This window comes from Oncorhynchus mykiss, chromosome 6 (assembly GCF_013265735.2).
Source record: "Oncorhynchus mykiss isolate Arlee chromosome 6, USDA_OmykA_1.1, whole genome shotgun sequence".
NCBI lineage: Eukaryota > Metazoa > Chordata > Actinopteri > Salmoniformes > Salmonidae > Oncorhynchus > Oncorhynchus mykiss.
The window spans coordinates 38,937,809-38,956,320 of NC_048570.1; the positions used below are offsets into that span (position 1 = coordinate 38,937,809).

At 42.5% G+C, this 18,512-nt stretch overlaps 1 protein-coding gene across 8 annotated transcripts in view; it reads right to left on the reverse strand.

Moving 5' to 3' along the window:
* nsmfb (NMDA receptor synaptonuclear signaling and neuronal migration factor b) overlaps positions 1-18,512 on the reverse strand; it is a 40,642-nt gene that overhangs the window by 10,910 nt on the left and 11,220 nt on the right. The window contains exons 4-8 of one of the 8 annotated variants that reach the window (XM_021606420.2): positions 17,063-17,135; positions 16,017-16,022; positions 13,830-13,907; positions 1,318-1,382; positions 207-296 (exon numbers count right to left, since the gene is read on the reverse strand). In XM_021606420.2, coding sequence (XP_021462095.2) covers positions 207-296; positions 1,318-1,382; positions 13,830-13,907; positions 16,017-16,022; positions 17,063-17,135 — 312 coding nt within the window. The remainder of the gene's footprint in view (positions 1-206; positions 297-1,317; positions 1,383-13,829; positions 13,908-16,016; positions 16,023-17,062; positions 17,136-18,512) is intronic. The other 7 variants (XM_021606421.2, XM_021606425.2, XM_021606424.2 and 4 more) reach the window with 7 other exon arrangements.

Below are 18,512 nucleotides of genomic sequence, written 5' to 3' on the forward strand. Positions count from 1 at the left end.
GTGTGTGTGTGAGTGTGTGTGTGTTTGTGTGAGTGTGTGCGTGTCCATAGTGTACGTATAGCGCCTGTTTTGTGCCTCAGTAAAGTTATTCTTAACTGTACGTGCTTGTGTCGAGTATGCTTGAGTGAGAAAGTGTGTTTGCGTACGTCTCCTGGGCACGTCGGCTTGCATGAGCGAGTGTGTGTATAGTATGTGTCTGGACTCACTGTCTCTGGAGCCATGGAGAGAGTCTGGCTTCATAGGGGTGGGGTCACTCCAGGAGCGGTTGAAACTCTTGGCTCGGCGGTCGGCATATGCTGATGAGGGAGTGGAGGAGAATGAGTGGAGGATGAGGAGGAGGCCGGGGGGGGGCTTGATTAGGCACTTTCCCTAATCAAGCCCAAAACGCACTGGGCGTGTTCCAATAATATCTATTTTCTTCTGAAGTGTACACTTGTTCACTACTTCCCACAAGTCTAAAAGCATTGGATTGGTGGAGGCTAGAGGGAGTTTCCACCTTGTATTTTAATACCTGTAATTTCCTTCCAAATCAGTGAAGGGAAGTGAACAAAGGAACACTTTGGGAGAAAAGGACAGATAATTGGGATGTAGCCACTCAACACAGATGCTAGTAACTCAGAAACGTCTTTCACCACAGACGCCAACACACACAAACACTTCCCATATGTTCAACACATCCCGGTTCATTCAAAACAGCCTGGCTGAAAACATGTTCCTTGCATTGCTCTGACTGAGTCATCATCACGAAACAGTGATGCTGAGTGGGTGAGCATCTGGTACTCCAGCTCACAGCTGGGCCTGTCGTATCCAAACCACCCAGTCACTTAACAGCTGCTAATAAAGTCAACACCTCTACCAGCTTCTTCTAACCAGACATCCAACTATAAAACGCCAACTTGAAAGCTTTTATGCCGTAACGTTGATCATCTTGACTCTTTGACCACTTTCTCCTGGGAGTTGGATGTCTATTTTTCAGACAGTTTGAAATGTAAGAGAGGGACACATAATTTAGAGGGGAGAACATGTGGAAGGGGGTGGGTGAAGTGAGATTCAGTGTGCTTGGGAGACTATACTACTACAGTTTCACCACACTCCCACAATGGACCACTTGGTTCCATTTACTGTAGCTTTAACTAGTTCATATTGAGCCATGCCACAATTATTTATGAATGCATGAATGTACCATGGAGTATATTTTATCCAGCACACACTGACACATGTACTGTACAGGCTGCATGCATATAGCACAACCACACTGACGAAAGTAGATCCCATAATAACAAGCTACGACGGCACAGGCACCAGGGCCACACTCACTGGGGAACTCACTCTGAGCCTTCATTCTGCGGCTGCCCACCATTCTCAGGTGCTTCCGGAAGTTCCTGTCACAGAAAAGAACAGAGCAGTAGAAGGGAGAAGAAAGAGGGAGGAGAGAGAAGGAGAACAGAGGGAGAGGGAGAGCAGAGGGAAGAAGAAGAGTAACAGTTTAGTAGCTTACCTGGACAGGAAAGTGAAACGGCGTGTCAATCAATGCCTGTTCATGTTTTTGGGTGGGGGGGAGGGGGGGAGGTGCTTTGCTGTTTGAAGTTATTCAGTCTGATCAATCTGATTCCTTTCGAACTCTACCACAACATGATTCAACTGGATCAAAAGAGATGAACTATTTTCCAAGTTTGGTCAGTCTGACTCATCCAAAACCTCTGAAAAAAAGATCTAAAACATAAATCCAATCTTGTGAAACAAGTTCCTGTGATTCAGCTGTCATCTACTGACAGTGTACAAAACTCTTGAAAAAAACAAAAAAAAACATGTGATGTTAGTTACACAGAAAGTAAATACTGACTAGATACAGTAATGCGTAGAGATAACCGTGTTACTGGAGCCTGGTACTGTATATTGCATCCTCATAAACTGTTACTAAATAACTTTTTTAAGGAAACACATGCAATGGTATGGCTCAGTTGCGAACCGTCATTCAGGGCAGAGCCCCAACTGTTTTGAGCCCCACCTGTTTAGCTAAAAATATATTTAAAAAAATATATATATTCGGAAAGTATTCAGACCCCTTGACTTTTGCCAAACTTTGTTACGTTACAACCTTGTTCTAAAATTGATTTAAGAACATCTCAGCAATCTACACACAATACCTCCATAATGACAAAGCAAAAAAAACACGTTTTTAGACATTTTAGCTAATTTATTAAAAATAAAAAACTTTGTCCCCTTCCGCTGAAAAACATCTTCACAGCATGATGCTACCACCATGCTTAACAAGAGATGCAGAGATGGTTGTCCTTCTGGAAGGTTATCCCATCTCCACAGAAAAACTCTAGAGCTCTGTCAGAGTGACCATCGGGTTCTTGGTCACCTCCCTGACCAAGGCCCTTCCTTCCTCGATTGCTCAGTTTGGTCGGGCGGCCAGCTCTAGGAAGAGTCTTGGTGGTTCCAAACTTCTTCAATTTAAGAATGATGGAGGCCACTGTGTTCTTGGGGACCTTCAATGCTGCAGACATTTTTTCGTACCCTTCCCCATATCTGTGCCTCGACACAATCCTATCTCAGAGCTCTACGGTGATTTCTTCGACCTCATGGCTTGGTTTTTGCTCTGACATGCACTGTCAACTGTGGAACCTTATATAGACAAGTTTGTGCCTTTCCAAATCATGTCCAGTCAATTGAATGGATGCATCTGGGCTCAATTTCGAGTCTCATAGCAAAGGGTCTGAATACTTATGTAAATAATGTATTTTTGTTTTTTATTTATTATTATTTATTTTTTGCTTTGTCATTATGGGCTATTGTGAGTAGATTGCTAAGGATTTGTATTTTGATTTTAGAATAAGGTTGTAACGTAACAAAATGTGGAAAAAGTCATGGGGTCTGAATACTTTTCAAAGGCACTTTATGTATATATACAGTAGTATGTATATATACAGTATTACTTTATTTATTTATATATATTGTTTTGTTATTAATATAAAAAATGTGTTGTTTTGCGTGTTATCTTGGCATTAATACGTGTCATATATCAGTTTGCAAACAATGAAAAAAAAAAATAATAATTAATTAAGCTGCATACAAAAACATGGTCTCATCTTTCTTGAGTAAGGCAGCTCCAAAATGCAGGTGTTTCAGCCTAGCCTCAGTGCTTTCTGTGGTGGTGGGGCAGCCAGCGGAAAATACCGAGCGTAGGGGTTGGTAATGTGATTGGCTCAGTGTTCTGTCACTCACTGGGACACTACGTCACTGCAAAATCTATGGGGATAGCTTGAAAAATCAAGCCCCTTGGGTGCTGCCATAGAGTTACATTAGAACTGTCCATCCATCAAGGCTCAAGGTCATTGGCCACAGATAAAATGACGTCAAATCAAGTTATATCTACCATAGCTTTGATTGTCAACATCATACTTTCAAAATCTTAGCTAGCAAACTAGACAAGCTGTCATTATCATGAATCAAGTCAACAATCTACTGACAAATCCTTTTCAATCCTTGTCATATGAAGAGAAATTATAGAGAAAATGTATCCATGCTCATCGAAAATTGGACATAAACATTGCACAACAAATTGCAAATTCAACAATGATTGGTTTGGAAGGAATCAGTGGCTAACTGCAAGCGTTGCAAAGCAATCACTAGCCTGTTATTCAGTGGAGTGGGTGTGTGGCCAAGTCTACGTTTAAGCATCTCTTTTCCAAGCTTAAAAGGATTTTGATTTTTATTTGATTAGGATCTCTTTTAGTCCTCATTTGGACTAATCTTCAAAGAGTCCTTAAACATTAAAATACAATTTATAATACAATCACATTTTCACATATAACACACACTGTTACAAACAGACATAATGCACTAACATATTGATCAGAGAAATACTCCAACAGTCTTTTCTGTCTGGATAACACATAGATGGTGGACAATCTATTCCTAGTATTTACTGAATGCCTGTCTCTTACCAATTGAATACTGTTGTGAATAGAGTTTGGCCGTTTAAAATGGTGTATATTATGAAATAAAATAAGAATGTTTTTTCAATTATCTTGTTGATTGATGACCAACCAAGAGCATTGCGCAATGACTACAACAGAAGAACCATATGTCCACCTTAAAACAATCCTTGCTGCTTTCTTCTGTGCATTCTGCAGGCTCCTAATTTCACTTGCTGATGCATTTCCCCAGGCCACAGAACAGTAGTTCACCTGACTCTCAATTAATGCTTGGGTTAAGAATCTTTCCCGTTAAATATGTAGCTATCCTTCTGATCATGCATGCAGCTTCAATATTTATTTTAACATAGATTAGTTATTTGAGACAACCATGTTAAGCAGTTGTCTAGCTGCACTCCTAGTAGTTTGGTTTCTGCCACTTCCTCAATTTGTACTCCCCCCATACTTAATTGTATCCCATGCTGTGTTGGCCTTTTCCTGGTGGAACAGACCAACATACATTTGGTTTTCTTGGTGTTTAAAACAAGTTTGTTCCGGCAAACCCACTTCCTGATATTTTCCAACTCTACTTGTAGAGCTTGCTGTACCTGTTGAACCGATTGTCTTGCTGTAAATATAGTAGCTTGAGGTTCAGATAAGGCATAAGGAAGGTCGTTGGTATATATCAAGTAAAGTAGTGGCCCAAGGAAGCTGCCCTCCGGTATTCCATAGTTTAAAGCACGAGGGGAAGAAAATGACTGTTTCCTGCCAGTTAGATTTTACTGTACCCAATTCAATGCTACCTCCTTAAAACCATAATGCAACAATTTTGTCAAAAATTATTTTATGATCCACTAAATCAAATGCTGCACTAAAATATAAAAATAGTACACCCACAAACCTGCCATTATCCATAGCATTGAGCCTCTGGTCAGTCATGTCAACCAATGCAGTGGTAATGGAATGGTTTTTGCGAACAGCATGCTGATTGGCTGTGATCAGATCATTCTTTTCCATGTACTCCCATATGTGTCTACTCACAATACCCTCCAATATCTAGCATACTAATTGGTCGACTATTGGCAGAAGTAATGGGTTCTTTGCTGTTGTTCGGAATAGGACACAGTTTAGCACGCTTCCATACATTTGCAATGACCAATTACATTTGCAGTGACCAATTAAATATGCATTTCAAAAGGATAAACATTCATAAGCAACACCATGGGCCAGAAAAGTTTGAATAGAGCACAAGTGAATGAGTTGTTTATATCTCACCACCGGTGAGCACAGCAGTTACTACGTCAGCTCAAGGACAGGGAATTAGACAGCTGGCCGCTTCAACCCAGGGCAAAACGGAGGATTGAGGAGGTCAGCACTGCGTCAGGGGTAGATTTGGATCAAATTAGTTCAGTAAAAGAGGTAAGTTTGGGTTTTGCATTGTAGGGAGTTTTATATTGTGTCAAATGCTCAACAATATAGCCTAAGATAATGGTGGCGCAAGCATGTAAAGTTAATAATGGTGCTATAATGGTTTGTTTAGGCTATTATTATCCTAAAAGGTTGAATACATTGGCCATGCTGTCAATCTAGTATGACTTCTGGCACGTAAAAAAAACAGGAAACTCAGAACTGGGAAATCTCACACTTCAGTGAGTTCAAGACAACTGGGAACTCGAAAAAAAAACAAGCTCCGACTGGGAAAATAATATGTTTTGAATGGTCATCCAACTCGGAATTCCAAGTCGGGAACTCGGGCCACTTTCTAGAGCTACGACCTGAAGATCAGACATCATGATTCAACCTTGTTTTTTTTCCAAGTTCCCAATTGTCTTGAGAGCACCATCAATCCAGAGAATGCCAGACTTTGATGACAAAGTTTGATGACGAAATTTGCCCACAAGAAGGACTGCCGCGCCATCTTCCTGTTCAAGTCAGCACAGCATAACAAGGTGAATCAAATGCTGCACTAAAATCACTAGACAGCTGGCCGCTTCAACCCCGGGCAAAACGGGGGTTTTGTTGTCTAGCTCCCTCATTAATGTCTTAATCGGAATTACGGATTGCCTCTTATCAGCTCGTCGTCCCATTATGCCATAGTTTGTACATCTTAATTGTCAGTAGAAACCACATTTGTTTAAGCAAGTCAGCCATATCAGCTTTTTTTTTTTTTAAAGGTAGTAAATGAGGCTGAATTAACAGTTTCACTGCCAGACAAGGCTCCGCTGATAACCAGGTGTGGCGGTGGTAAGGATTCACTCCATGGTGCTGAAAAGAAAGCTCTGCTAATGGGACAACTTTATGTAGGCCCTAACAGTTTGTGGGCACCTTTAATCACCGTTATAGTGCAATTAATTAGGGTTCAATTCCCGGTCCGACTCTCTTCTCTGTATACATCAATGATGTCGCTCTTGCTGCTGGTGATTCTCTGATCCACCTCTACGCAGACGACACCATTCTGTATACTTTTGGCCCTTCTTTGGACACTGTGTTAACTAACCTCCAAACGAGCTTCAATGCCATACAGCTCTCCTTCCGTGGCCTCCAACTGCTCTTAAATGCGAGTAAAACTAAATGCACGCTCTTCAACCGATCGCTACCAGCACCTGCCCGCCCGTCCAGCATCACTACTCTGGACGGTTCTGACTTAAAATATGTGGACAACCACAAATACCTAGGTGTCTGGTTAGACTGTAAACTCTCCTTCCAGACTCACATTAAGCATCTCCAATCCAAAGTTAAATCTAGAATCGGCTTCCTATTCCACAACAAAGCATCCGTCACTCATGCTGCCAAACATACCCTCATAAAACTGACTATCCTACTGATCCTTGACTTCGGCGATGTCATTTACAAAATAGCCTCCAACACTCTACTCAGCAAATTGGATGCAGTCTATCACAGTGCCATCCGTTTTGTCACCAAAGCCCCATATACTACCCACCTCTGCGACCTGTATGCTCTCGTTGGCTGGCCCTCACTTCATAATCATCGCCAAACCCACTGGCTCCAGATCATCTATAAATCTTTGCTAGGTAAAGCCCCGCCTTATCTCAGCTCACTAGTCCCCATAGCAGCATAGTAGTACGCGCTCCAGCAGGTATATTTCACTGGTCACCCCCAAAGCCAATTATTTCTTTGGCCGCCTTTCCGTCCAGTTCTTTGCTGCCAATGACTGGAATGAACTGCAAAAATCACTGAAGCTGGAGACTCATAATCTCCCTCACTAACTTTAAGCACCAGCTGTCAGAGCAGCTCACAGATCACTGCACCTGTACATAGCCCATCTGTAAATATAGCCCATCCAACTACCTTATCTTTTTTGCTCCTTTGCACTCCAGTATCTCTACTTGCACATTCATCTTCTGCACATCTATCACTCCAGTGTTTAATTGCTATATTGTAATTATTTCACCACTATGGCCTATTTATTGCCTTTACCTCCCTTATCCTACCTATTTGCACACACTGTATATATACTTTTTCTATTGCATTATTGACTGTATGTTTGTTTATTCCATGTGTAACTCTGTGTTGTTGTTTGTGATGCACTGCTCTGCTTTATCTTGGCCAGGTCACAGTTGTAAATGAAAACTTGTTCTCAACTAGCCTACCTGGTTAAATAAAGGTGAAATAAAAACATTGAAAAATTAAAACATTACTGTATTGTTTAGTGTTGTGTTGTTTAGTGGCTTTGTTGGCATGCATCTAAAAAAAATTAAAAAACTGTCCCCAAAAAGATTTACATGATAAAATTGCCACTGGTATGGCTTAAGGTGCAAGTTATGTGTGCTTAACCTCCTCTTCCTCTCTAACTTAGAAGTTGAAATTAGACTTTGAATTTGAAGTTGAATACTGCCCTCCCTCTCATCCCTCACTACTTCTCCTCGTCTCTTCAACCTACTTCATCCCTTGTTCCCTTGTCTCTCGCTCTACACAGCTGTCTGGTATACACATATCCATGGTTCTGATTCATGTTGTGGATCAAACACAGGCATTATGCATATATGTGTGTGTGTGTGTGTGTGTGTGTGTGTGTGTGTGTGTGTGTGTGTGTGACAGAGAGAGTTGCTGTCGTCAGTTTACCCACAAACACTGCCTGCTTTAAAGGAGGAAGTATAGAGGGAAAAGGATGAGGGGAAACAGAGAAAAGAAACAGCCCTACATGTAAGTGGAACAGAGTGGAAGAAGAGAAACAAGCCTAAAAAAAAAAATCTCCAGAATTCATGAATGTTTATTTGACACGTGATGCTATTGTGCATGTTAAGATGCTTTTAGCGCTGTCGTCGCTTGTCTTTGTTTAAGAGGACTCTCTCAAAGTTAGGTATTTATTCCCACGTGTTGTCCAGCACGCAATACTGAATCTCTCTCTATACTGTTGTAGTATGAATGCCATAGTTAAGACAAACGTGTTGGAAGAAACACTCATAAATTATAACTAATGTTGTGCATTCTGCTGTGTCCAATTTATAACGGAAATACCTTTATTGAGACTGTTGCCTAAGCCTGGGGTTACACAAAGCAACTATCATGCAATTTCAGTTGCAGTTGCAAGTGGCATCATCTCAAGTAACTTTGCTGTTACAAGAAGCAACTCAAATGCGATTAAAATTGTATGGTACAGCCAATCAAATTGAAGATGCTTCTGTCATATTGTTTGAGAATTTCATTTCAATTCCATTTCAACAGTGGAGATTTGTAAAACCCTACTGTCTTTCTCTCCGACATTTGCAACATTGTTTCAATATACAAATTCGATGTCCAGCTGTCCCAGAGTGTCGGGATTCGGGATGAGACAGATACAGGCAGGCAACGTTTCTCAACCAGTCGAAATCATGAATCTGCTGGCATCATTTTTATGGATATACACAAAGAAGTGTAATTGAAAAAATGTCAAAAGAAACTAAGTGCAGCTAGTTTGCAGTCTTTCCAGCTTGAAGCGATTGTGTTAGCTGTGTTGTTGGCTAGCTCCTCTGAACATCAGTGTCCTGATGAGTGAGCACATTTTCCAGGCGAAATCATGCCTCATTAGCTCATTGTTATGGATGTATCCAAATAAATGTCTCTGGAAAACAGCTTAACCCTCTATGGCATGAGTTTTTATTTTTTTGGGGGAAAAATATTTCACCCGGTTTTTGGGGAGCTTCGGGGTAATATATCCATCATAAAATTTGTCGTCGTCGTCCCCCAAACAGATATTGGTTTCTTGCTGAAACACCAAGGTTTTCTATAGTATGTATGATAAGTGGAATAAGGAAAACAAGCAATATATGCATTAGAACAAGTTTAATTTAGACAAACATCAAGCACAAATAGTTCCAGCCAATCACAATAAGAAGCTTCAAAGTCAAAACATCAAACAATCAAATAAACTAACATCCAAATGAGTGTGTGTGTGTCTGTGTGTGTGTGTGTGTGTGTGGAGGGGTTAGCCTATGTGTGCGGGTATATGTGCAAGTGTGTATGTGTTTCAGTGTGTCTGAATGTGTGTTTGTGTGGGTTATTATTTGAATCAGTGTTTCTCTTTTTGACAAAGCACACTCTGATTTCCAATTCTGTGTGGAACCTCAAGAAGCAGTTGCTGGTGGATGTGAAACAGAGGTGGACATCATATTTCTGGCACTAGGCTTTTTGTGTACCTGTGCAACCTGGTACCTTGCATCTCCCCTTCTTTTCAGTGGGCTGTGGCATCCAGGTGCACATCAGGGACTGGAATTGGAGCAGCGGGTTCTTTTCTCCTCTTCTCCTCATACCTCACCAGCAATTGTGGAACTGGGACATTTCTCACGCTCCAGACTTTCCACTTTTGCAATGTATGACTTGAAGGTGTACAGCTTAATTTGTTCCTTCTTTCTCATGCCAGTGCCTTCACAATCTCTTCGGTAGAGCAGCCAGGTGGTCACGATGATCATATCCAGGAAGTGGAACACCAGCCGGCGGTAACACTTCTTTGACCTGATTTTTGTCCTGGTACAGTGAGTCGAGCAGATCCACCCCACCCATATTCTTGTTGTATTCTTACACCACAGCAGATAATCTTTCGCTTCAGATCCCAACTGTCAACCTCAGGGATTTTTTGATGGCCTCCCATCTATTCAGTATCGTGGTGTCAGCTACTTGGGACACTCGGCAGGCTTTGTTCCAAAACATGAAGGTGCCTGGTAAACCAAACAATGTACACCACAATACCCAGGAACTGCTCCAATTCTTTTGGAGTGAGGTTAAGGGTCTTGTTTACGTTACATTGTATCGCATATAGATTTGACTGCCCTACAATAACTTCCAGAATGTCTTCAGAGAAAAACTGCTTGGAGTACTGGAGGGGGGACATGATATCATCAGATCTTGAAAGCAGGCCCTGCCATTCTGGGTAAGCATTGAAGTATGCATTGTGGGGTGTTGTCCACCAGGGTAGGTGTGGAACATCAACCTCTGCTACATCTTCATCCTCAGGCATTCTCCTTTATAAAAGAAAGCAGGAAGCACACATTTGAATGTGTCATATACCCTTCTTCAGCCACTGACACGCATGCAAACACACACACACATTACTTTGCTAACTGACCCCTGACCTCCTAACTGTCTTTCGAACCTGATTCGGGGATCCACTCTTCCTGACTCTCCTCAAGCTCACTGTCCTCACTGTCAGCGGGAATGACCCTAACTGCTCGATGATGTTCCTTCTGCCCATAAAACGTTATTGTGTCCATTTCCTGTAAGTATCAGTAGATAGTAAAGTAAAAACTTTGTCTATGGTCATAATTATGCATCCGAGCACATCTCCACACTGTAGCATGTCTGGGTTGGCACCCCCCCCCCCCCCCCCCCCCCCCCTTGGGTTGTGCCGTGGCGGAGGTCTTTGTGGGCTATACTCAGCCTTGTCTCAGGATGGTAAGTTGGTGGTTGAAGATATCCCTCTAGTGGTGTGGGGGCTGTGCTTTGGCAAAGTGGGTGGGGTTATATCCTTCCTGTTTGGCCCTGTCCGGGGGTGTCCTCGGATGGGGCCACAGTGTCTCCTGACCCCTCCTGTCTCAGTCTCCAGTATTTATGCTGCAGTAGTTTATGTGTCGGGGGGGCTAGGGTCAGTTTGTTATATCTGGAGTACTTCTCCTGTCCTATTCGGTGTCCTGTGTGAATCTAAGTGTGCGTTCTCTAATTCTCTCCTTCTCTCTTTCTTTCTCTCTCTCGGAGGACCTGAGCCCTAGGACCATGCCCCAGGACTACCTGACATGATGACTCCTTGCTGTCCCCAGTCCACCTGACCGTGCTGCTGCTCCAGTTTCAACTGTTCTGCCTTATTATTATTCGACCATGCTGGTCATTTATGAACATTTGAACATCTTGGCCATGTTCTGTTATAATCTCCACCCGGCACAGCCAGAAGAGGACTGGCCACCCCACATAGCCTGGTTCCTCTCTAGGTTTCTTCCTAGGTTTTGGCCTTTCTAGGGAGTTTTTCCTAGCCACCGTGCTTCTACACCTGCATTGCTTGCTGTTTGGGGTTTTAGGCTGGGTTTCTGTACAGCACTTTGAGATATCAGCTGATGTACGAAGGGCTATATAAATAAATTTGATTTGATTTGATTTAGCATGATATTGCCCGAACAAAAGTGGTCTAACGGCACAATGTTGCCCTGAGGCAACGAACCAAAAAAACACAGTTTTAGTATATAAATAAAAACAAAATAAGTATTTAAACAATCAAACATACTTCTTTACATACTCATGCACATGCATATATTTTTTTATATGAAGTTTGAATTTGAATTTAAACATGTTAAAAAGTGATTTTATCTTACCAATTGGTGGCCCTGTGTCCCATGCGGCTTTGCTTCGTGAAAGGACTGCTCCACCCCCAGACAAAAGGCCACACTCACTTCAGCCCCTCATTTCATTGGACCCAGACATGTTAGAAAATATATATTTTTTTTATTTAAAAAAAATGAAAGGGGTGGTGTGAGGTACAAAAAGGTAGTTTGTTGCCTGAGGGAAACACCATGCCACAGAGGGTTAAACAAATGCAAATGCAGCTACTTTGCTGTTATTCTGCCTGCACTTTTTGACGTGACTGTAAGTTAGCCGTAGTTGGCTAGCTAGCAAGCAAGGGATAAGAATGTTGCCAGCCAGTATGGCAATGGAACATTTAGAGCGAATGACTGGGTCGCGTCTCTAGCAACCGAACCGATAGAACGAACGACCTGCCGGCTTGGGTAGCAACCCTAGATTTGTGTCGGGACTATATCTTGTGGAAGGATGAAATAGTATGAATTTTTTTTGATGAAAATATGTCAGTCATTATTTGAATATGTTGGTAACCTGTTGTATAAAACTGATGTTTGTAGGATATATTGGCACGGGTGTTGTTAAGCTCAACTTTGTCTCGGGCCTTACACCCGTGCCAATATATCCTCCAAACACCGTCTTCAAGGGCATTATCACTTAAACATCTCCTGCTGTGCTTGTCTTTGTTCTGTCAACCTTGGTAGAGGGTTGTTCTGCGCAGCACTGACAGCTGTGTGTTGACATGACAACTGGGTCAGGATTCCGAACCGTCGAATGGATCATGTGACAAAAGTGTTTGTTTTGATTGGCTGTTGAAAAGTTTTAATTGGATGCAACCAAGTTACAGATTAGTTGCAGGGGGGTGCTTCGCGAAGCAATCAAGAAAAAACTCAGTTGCAAGCAACTAAAATTGTGTGCAAGTTGCATCGTGTAACGGCAGCCTAACGGTTTGCGTGTTAGATACCAAGCTAAAGCTAAAGTGTGTTTTCTAGACAGCTGGTTTACAAATAAAATACTGTCAAGGTCTCTTACACAAATCAACTGGGTGCCTGTGACAGTACGATGCACTCCCTGAAATGACTCAGTGATGAAAGAGAGAGAGAGAGAGCGAGCGAGCAAGAGAGAGCACCTCCTCCAGACCTAAATTAACGAGGGGAGTTTTGGTGTGTGTGCACGTGTGTATTAGCGTGCGTGCGTTACTCTTCATATACAAACTTCTCAGTCCAATCTCCACCCATCCATATGTGTTCCTTTAATCTGAATATAATAAATTGAACCAAATTGATACAATGAAACACTGTCCATACTCCTCTGCAACACATGAGAACCCTGGTGCACTGAATACACCGACAATTTATTGTACCCTTTATCCTGTAAGAGCTACACTGTGACACATGATTCATACAGTCACAGCCACACAACGCTGTCCGGCAGAGAAGTGAGTTACAGTCCAGTCTCCATGAACACAGTCACACGGTGTGCACTGCAGCGGCTCGATGTTTAACACTGATTAAAACTGTCATGCCAATGTCATGCTGTAAATGTTCATACATTGATTCATTGCCACGGTTACACACCACTGCCCATTGTCGCACAGCCGCCAGGCCTAAGGAACTAAAAATGTTGACAAGCTGTTGTAGCAGTGTCAGTCTCACCAACGCAAACCCAGCTCCTGGTCCCATCTACAGTAGTACAGCTAGGCTTGTCTCCCAAATGGAATCCTATTCCATATATACTGTAGTGCGCAACTTCTGAGCTGGGTTTGAGTTGGTGAGACAGACACTAGCTTTCCTCCTTTACCGCCAGCCCATCCATGCACAGACAGCAACCCAGACACTCACGCACGCCAATCATTATTGACTTCTGGAGTCAACTGTCTGGCTCTTAGGCAAAGTGTTGTATGATCACGCTACCTGGAACAGTGAGAGGCTACTAAGACATGGTCGATCATTAGAGTTGGTCTGACGGACAGGGTGTGAGTGTGAGGGGGGGCACAACAACAATGTTAGAGGGTGCCTGTGCGTCTGTGTGTGTGCACGTGTGTGTCTGCGCAGGGGTTGTTGGGGCGGGGGCCACACCACACTACAGCACTGTGTACAGGGCAGCCAGGTCAGACATGGAAGGTACCTCTCAGTCTCTGTTATAGTAGAGGTTGCCTCCTGTTCTCGTTTCCTCCTCTTTCTCTCAGCAATGCACCGGAATGCCCTGCTGGGACGTCACAGTGTTAACGGGGTCAGGGCTCAGAGGTCAGAAGTGAGGGGCTGGATTTGTGAGTGCAGGGTTAGAAGGCGTTAGTGAGCGGGGATCCACGCCACAGAGAATTAGCCATCACAGGGTTAGCACTGGTTAGTGGCTAGTGGGTTAGAGCCAGCAGCACAGGTGCTTGTTGTACACTACACACACTGCAAACACACACATAAGGATACCACCAAGACAGCAATTGTGTTTGTGTGTACCTCCTAAATGGATATATGTTGTGACAGGGTGCCAAAAAGAGTAACCATCATGTGTGACAGATGCTATCCATATTCTACGCAATGGGGTCAATCACTGCCTGTCACACAGAGGATGAGAACTGTCTGTGTGTGTGTGTGTGTTTGTGTGTGTTGCCTACTGTGCATAAACTAGACTGCTGTATGCTGTGGTATAAACTAATAACTACTAATGAGGATTACAAAACAAATGACTTCACAACCTGTTCTATGTATACTGGACAGTGCACAATTAAGAGATAAGGCCCAAAAGACTTGTGCTATGTGCTGAATATAGTTACAAGTAAATTGCGTTGTTTGGCCCGAAGTAAACCCATTTACCGGTGACAGAATTCAGCACATAGCACGGTCTCGAGTGCTTTATTGCTTTAATAAAACGGTTACCAACATTAAAATAACAATACATTTAACTTGTTTGGTATGGTCTGTTTGAAACTCCACTTACTACTCGTAGCTGTATAGTCTGTTTGTGTTGGTCTTGGCTAGCTTAATGTTACTGTTGGTTAGCTAGCTAGCAGTCACTCACTCACAGCACCGTCATTAAAAGGGGCATGAGGGAAGCCCCGCATGCCTACAATATTATGTTTTTCGATGTAGTGAGAACGCTCGGGAGCAGGCAACGTTGAGAAGTAATCTTTAAACGTGTTGCCCTTTTCTTACATTTAGCTTTGTAATTAACTAAAACAAGGAGACAAAAAAAAAATTGCATTCGAAAAAGGTGAAGTTTTTGCTGTGCACCAATGGGGTAACCTAGGTAACCACAGGTTGTTTTCCCCACAGGCGGGAGGGGGCGCAACGTTATATCTAATACCAACTGGGACTATGCTAGCTAAACTGGATAACTAGCTAGCCTACAGCTAGCCTAGTTATGTCTGCTAACGCTCTGTACATTGCCATGTATCGTCCATCCACTAAAAAAAGTGTTCTGTGTCGCCTGGTGCACCTCTCCGCCAGAAAAGAGGAAGATAATGGATACTGTTCCTGGAGACAATGTACCAGGCGACATGGGACACTTTTATAGTGGATGTACAATAAATGGCAATGTACAGATTAATGAGAACAAAACATCTTAAAAGTTAGCAGACATAACTAAATAAGCTATAGGCTAGCTAGCTAGTTTAGCTAGCATAGCTACAATTGTTTGTTAGAAGTATAGAAAGAACAACCAGAGTTTTTCCCGAACAACATTGCCGGACTCTTTCGTCTAAAGGAATACGTAAATAGTATGAATTGAATTATACAATATTGCGTAACTACAGTAAGCCTATATTGCTCTAGGCAATTCTTTGTTCCTTCCCGAATGCGTCCTTTTGAAGAGTCAGTCGTCCTTTTGTTGCACCGAATGAACTGACAAAGCCAAACTTAAAACAACTTCAGTGTGGAGAGGGGTGTGTGTGTGTGTCATGACCCTGGCTACAGAGGAACAGAACACTACATTACCATCTCTAGTGTGACTCATTGTGCTACAGTACTGTGTCTTTTATGTTCTGCATTGTTGATCCGTAGATTAATACAATTTAATACCAGCTATACTGTTATAGTGAGAATTCAATCTGCACTTATTTACAATTTAGACCGATTGTGCAGAATATGTATTGTTTATTCATTGGAGCTTTGGATACTGTTGATGTTTTTCCGTAACATCGAACACTCAGTACAGCAGGGGGGGAGGGTGGGGAGGGGGGAGGGGGGGGGTTAAGAGGGGTTAATAAGGATGAAGGATACAGTGGGTAATAGCACACAGGGAGACATAGCCAAGAGTTTAACAGTGAGTTGTCTGAGGGGCACAGAGAAGGAGTGAGAGAAAGAGAGAGTTACTCACGATATACTGTAGGCGCAGGAGTTGGTGCAGGCCGTGTGGAGGAAGGGAAGGAAAGAGAGGAGAATCAAGTTAAGACACTTTAGTAATAAATAAAGAACTTGACAGAGAGAAATACGTTTGGGAGAGCTAGCTGTCAATCATATGATATTCCAGTCAAGGACACTGTGTGCATCACAAATGGCACCCTATTCCCTATATAGTGCACTACTTTTCACCAGAGCCCTATGGGTCCTGGTCAAAAGTACAGCACTATATAGGGGATAAAGTGCAGGGCCTCCATGGGGAGTATGAGGGGGGGACAGATGATGCAGAGGACAGGAGGGACAGCGACAGATGGAGAAGAAAAATAAACAAAGACGTTGACAGATGTGCACAGAGAGGGAGCAATGGAGAGAGAGTGTGGGATCCAGGGGGACGGCCAGATAGGAGATGAGTGGAGAGATGAGTGGAGTGAGAGAGGGAGCAGGGAGAATGACAGTGGCGTGCTGGGAGTGCAGGGTGTGTGTGGGCCGTAATTACTAGTTCAACCAGACAGGTGATAATTAAGCAGTCAGCAGTGTGTGTGTGTGTGTGTGTGTGTGTGTGTGTGTGTGTGTGTGTGTGTGTGTGTGTGTGTGTGTGTATGTGTGTGTGTGTGTGTGCGCGTGTTTGTGTGTGTGTGTGCGTGTGCGCGTGCGTGCGAGAGCGTGCCTCGTGTGTGTATGTGTGTAGACTAATGAACCTGCTCATGCAACACATAGTGCCCAAGGTCCGAAGGCCTTGCACAGTCATTAGCCCTTCTGTATTGCATGACAGAGCCTCTCTGAAACTACTGGCCTCCAACTGTGTCCAGGGTAGAGCCATGTGAAGAAGTCAAAACGTCTCAAATGGCACCCTTTTCCCTTTATAGAGCACTATATACTGTTGGGAATCCGGTGCATATTTGGGAGGCACTCTGAACTGTCATCTATCTTTAGATCCGTGTTGAGAACACGGAACTCTTGAGGAAGCCATGTCATGTTCGTTAGGAGTGTGTTATTTCTGGACTGGGCGTATCCTATACTCACGCCTGCATTGTTGTGGTTGCCGTCTGGAAGCTGAACATATTCTCTTTGGGGAACCAGCTATTAGGGTTGTCCTCTACATACCAAGGAAACAAAGCAGCAGTTTAGCCCACAACATAAGACTCCAACTGTTGTTCTCTCTCAGCAGTTACCATGCTTCATACAATGTTAGAGCTGAGATCAGTTCTCAAACTTTTTGGGGGCCGGGGACCCCTTTTTTGATAGTAAATTAGTCAGGTACCCCTTCAAACCAAGTCTCGGGCCCTGGGAAAGAACATTTTAAAGGCTCGCCTTTTTGGGTTGTTGATTTTGGGTTGTTGCAGCTTTAACGTTAATATCCTGCAATTCTACACATTTTTCCATGAGGCAGATAGAAAACGTTGGTGTTTTAAAGCTTAAAAACAGTGAATTTATGAAAAATAAAGATTGTTGGGGAATACAAGAAGTATTGAGTTGTAAAATCTATCATTTTTATTTTACCTTTATTTAACTAGGCAAGTCAGTTAAGAACAAAATCTTATTTTCAATGACGGCCTAGGAACAGTGGGTTAAATGCCTGTTCAGGGGCAGAACGACAGATTTGTACCTTGTCAGCTCGGGGGTCTGAACTTGCAACCTTCCAGTTACTAGTCCAACGCTCTAACCACTAGGCTACCCTGCCGCCCCAATTGGTGTACTGTGGATACCAAAATCCCTGTGAGTCTCCCAGGCTCATGTTAACCCAGGGTTAAGAACATAAATTCTAGTTGAATAATATTACATTGTATTGTATCACTCACTCTACACTTATTCCACAGATCTCTTGGCCAAAATGCGTTTAATCTGTTGTTAGTAATATTCATAAAAAATTAAAAATAATGATGAGTTTATATATATTTTTACAGTATATAGTACCAGTAAAAAGTTTGGTCACACCTACTCATTCAAGGGTTTTTCTTTATTTTGACTATTTTCTACATCGTAGAATAATAGTGAAGACATCAAAACTATGAAATAAGATATATGGAATCATGTAGTAACAAAAGAAAATGTTAAACAAATCAAAATAGATTTTATATTTGAGATTGGCTCAAACACATTAAGGAAAGAAATTCCACAAATTAACTTTTAACAAGGCACACCTGTTAATTGAAATGCATTCCAGGCGACTACCTCATGAAACTGGTTGAGAGAATGCTAAGTGTGTGCAAAACTGTCATCAAGGCAAAGGGAGGCTACTTTGAAGAATCTCAAATATAAAATATATTTGGATTTGTTTAACATTTTCTGGGTTACTACATGATTCCCTATGTGTTATTTCATAGTTTTGATGTCTTCACTATTATTAGTAAAAATAAAGAAAAACCCTTGAATGAGTAGGTGTGATTGAGATTAAGATTTAGCTGCGGGCCCCCTGCAGTACCTCTGCGGGCCCCACTGTTTGAAGTAACATCATTGTTGTTGTAATATTACA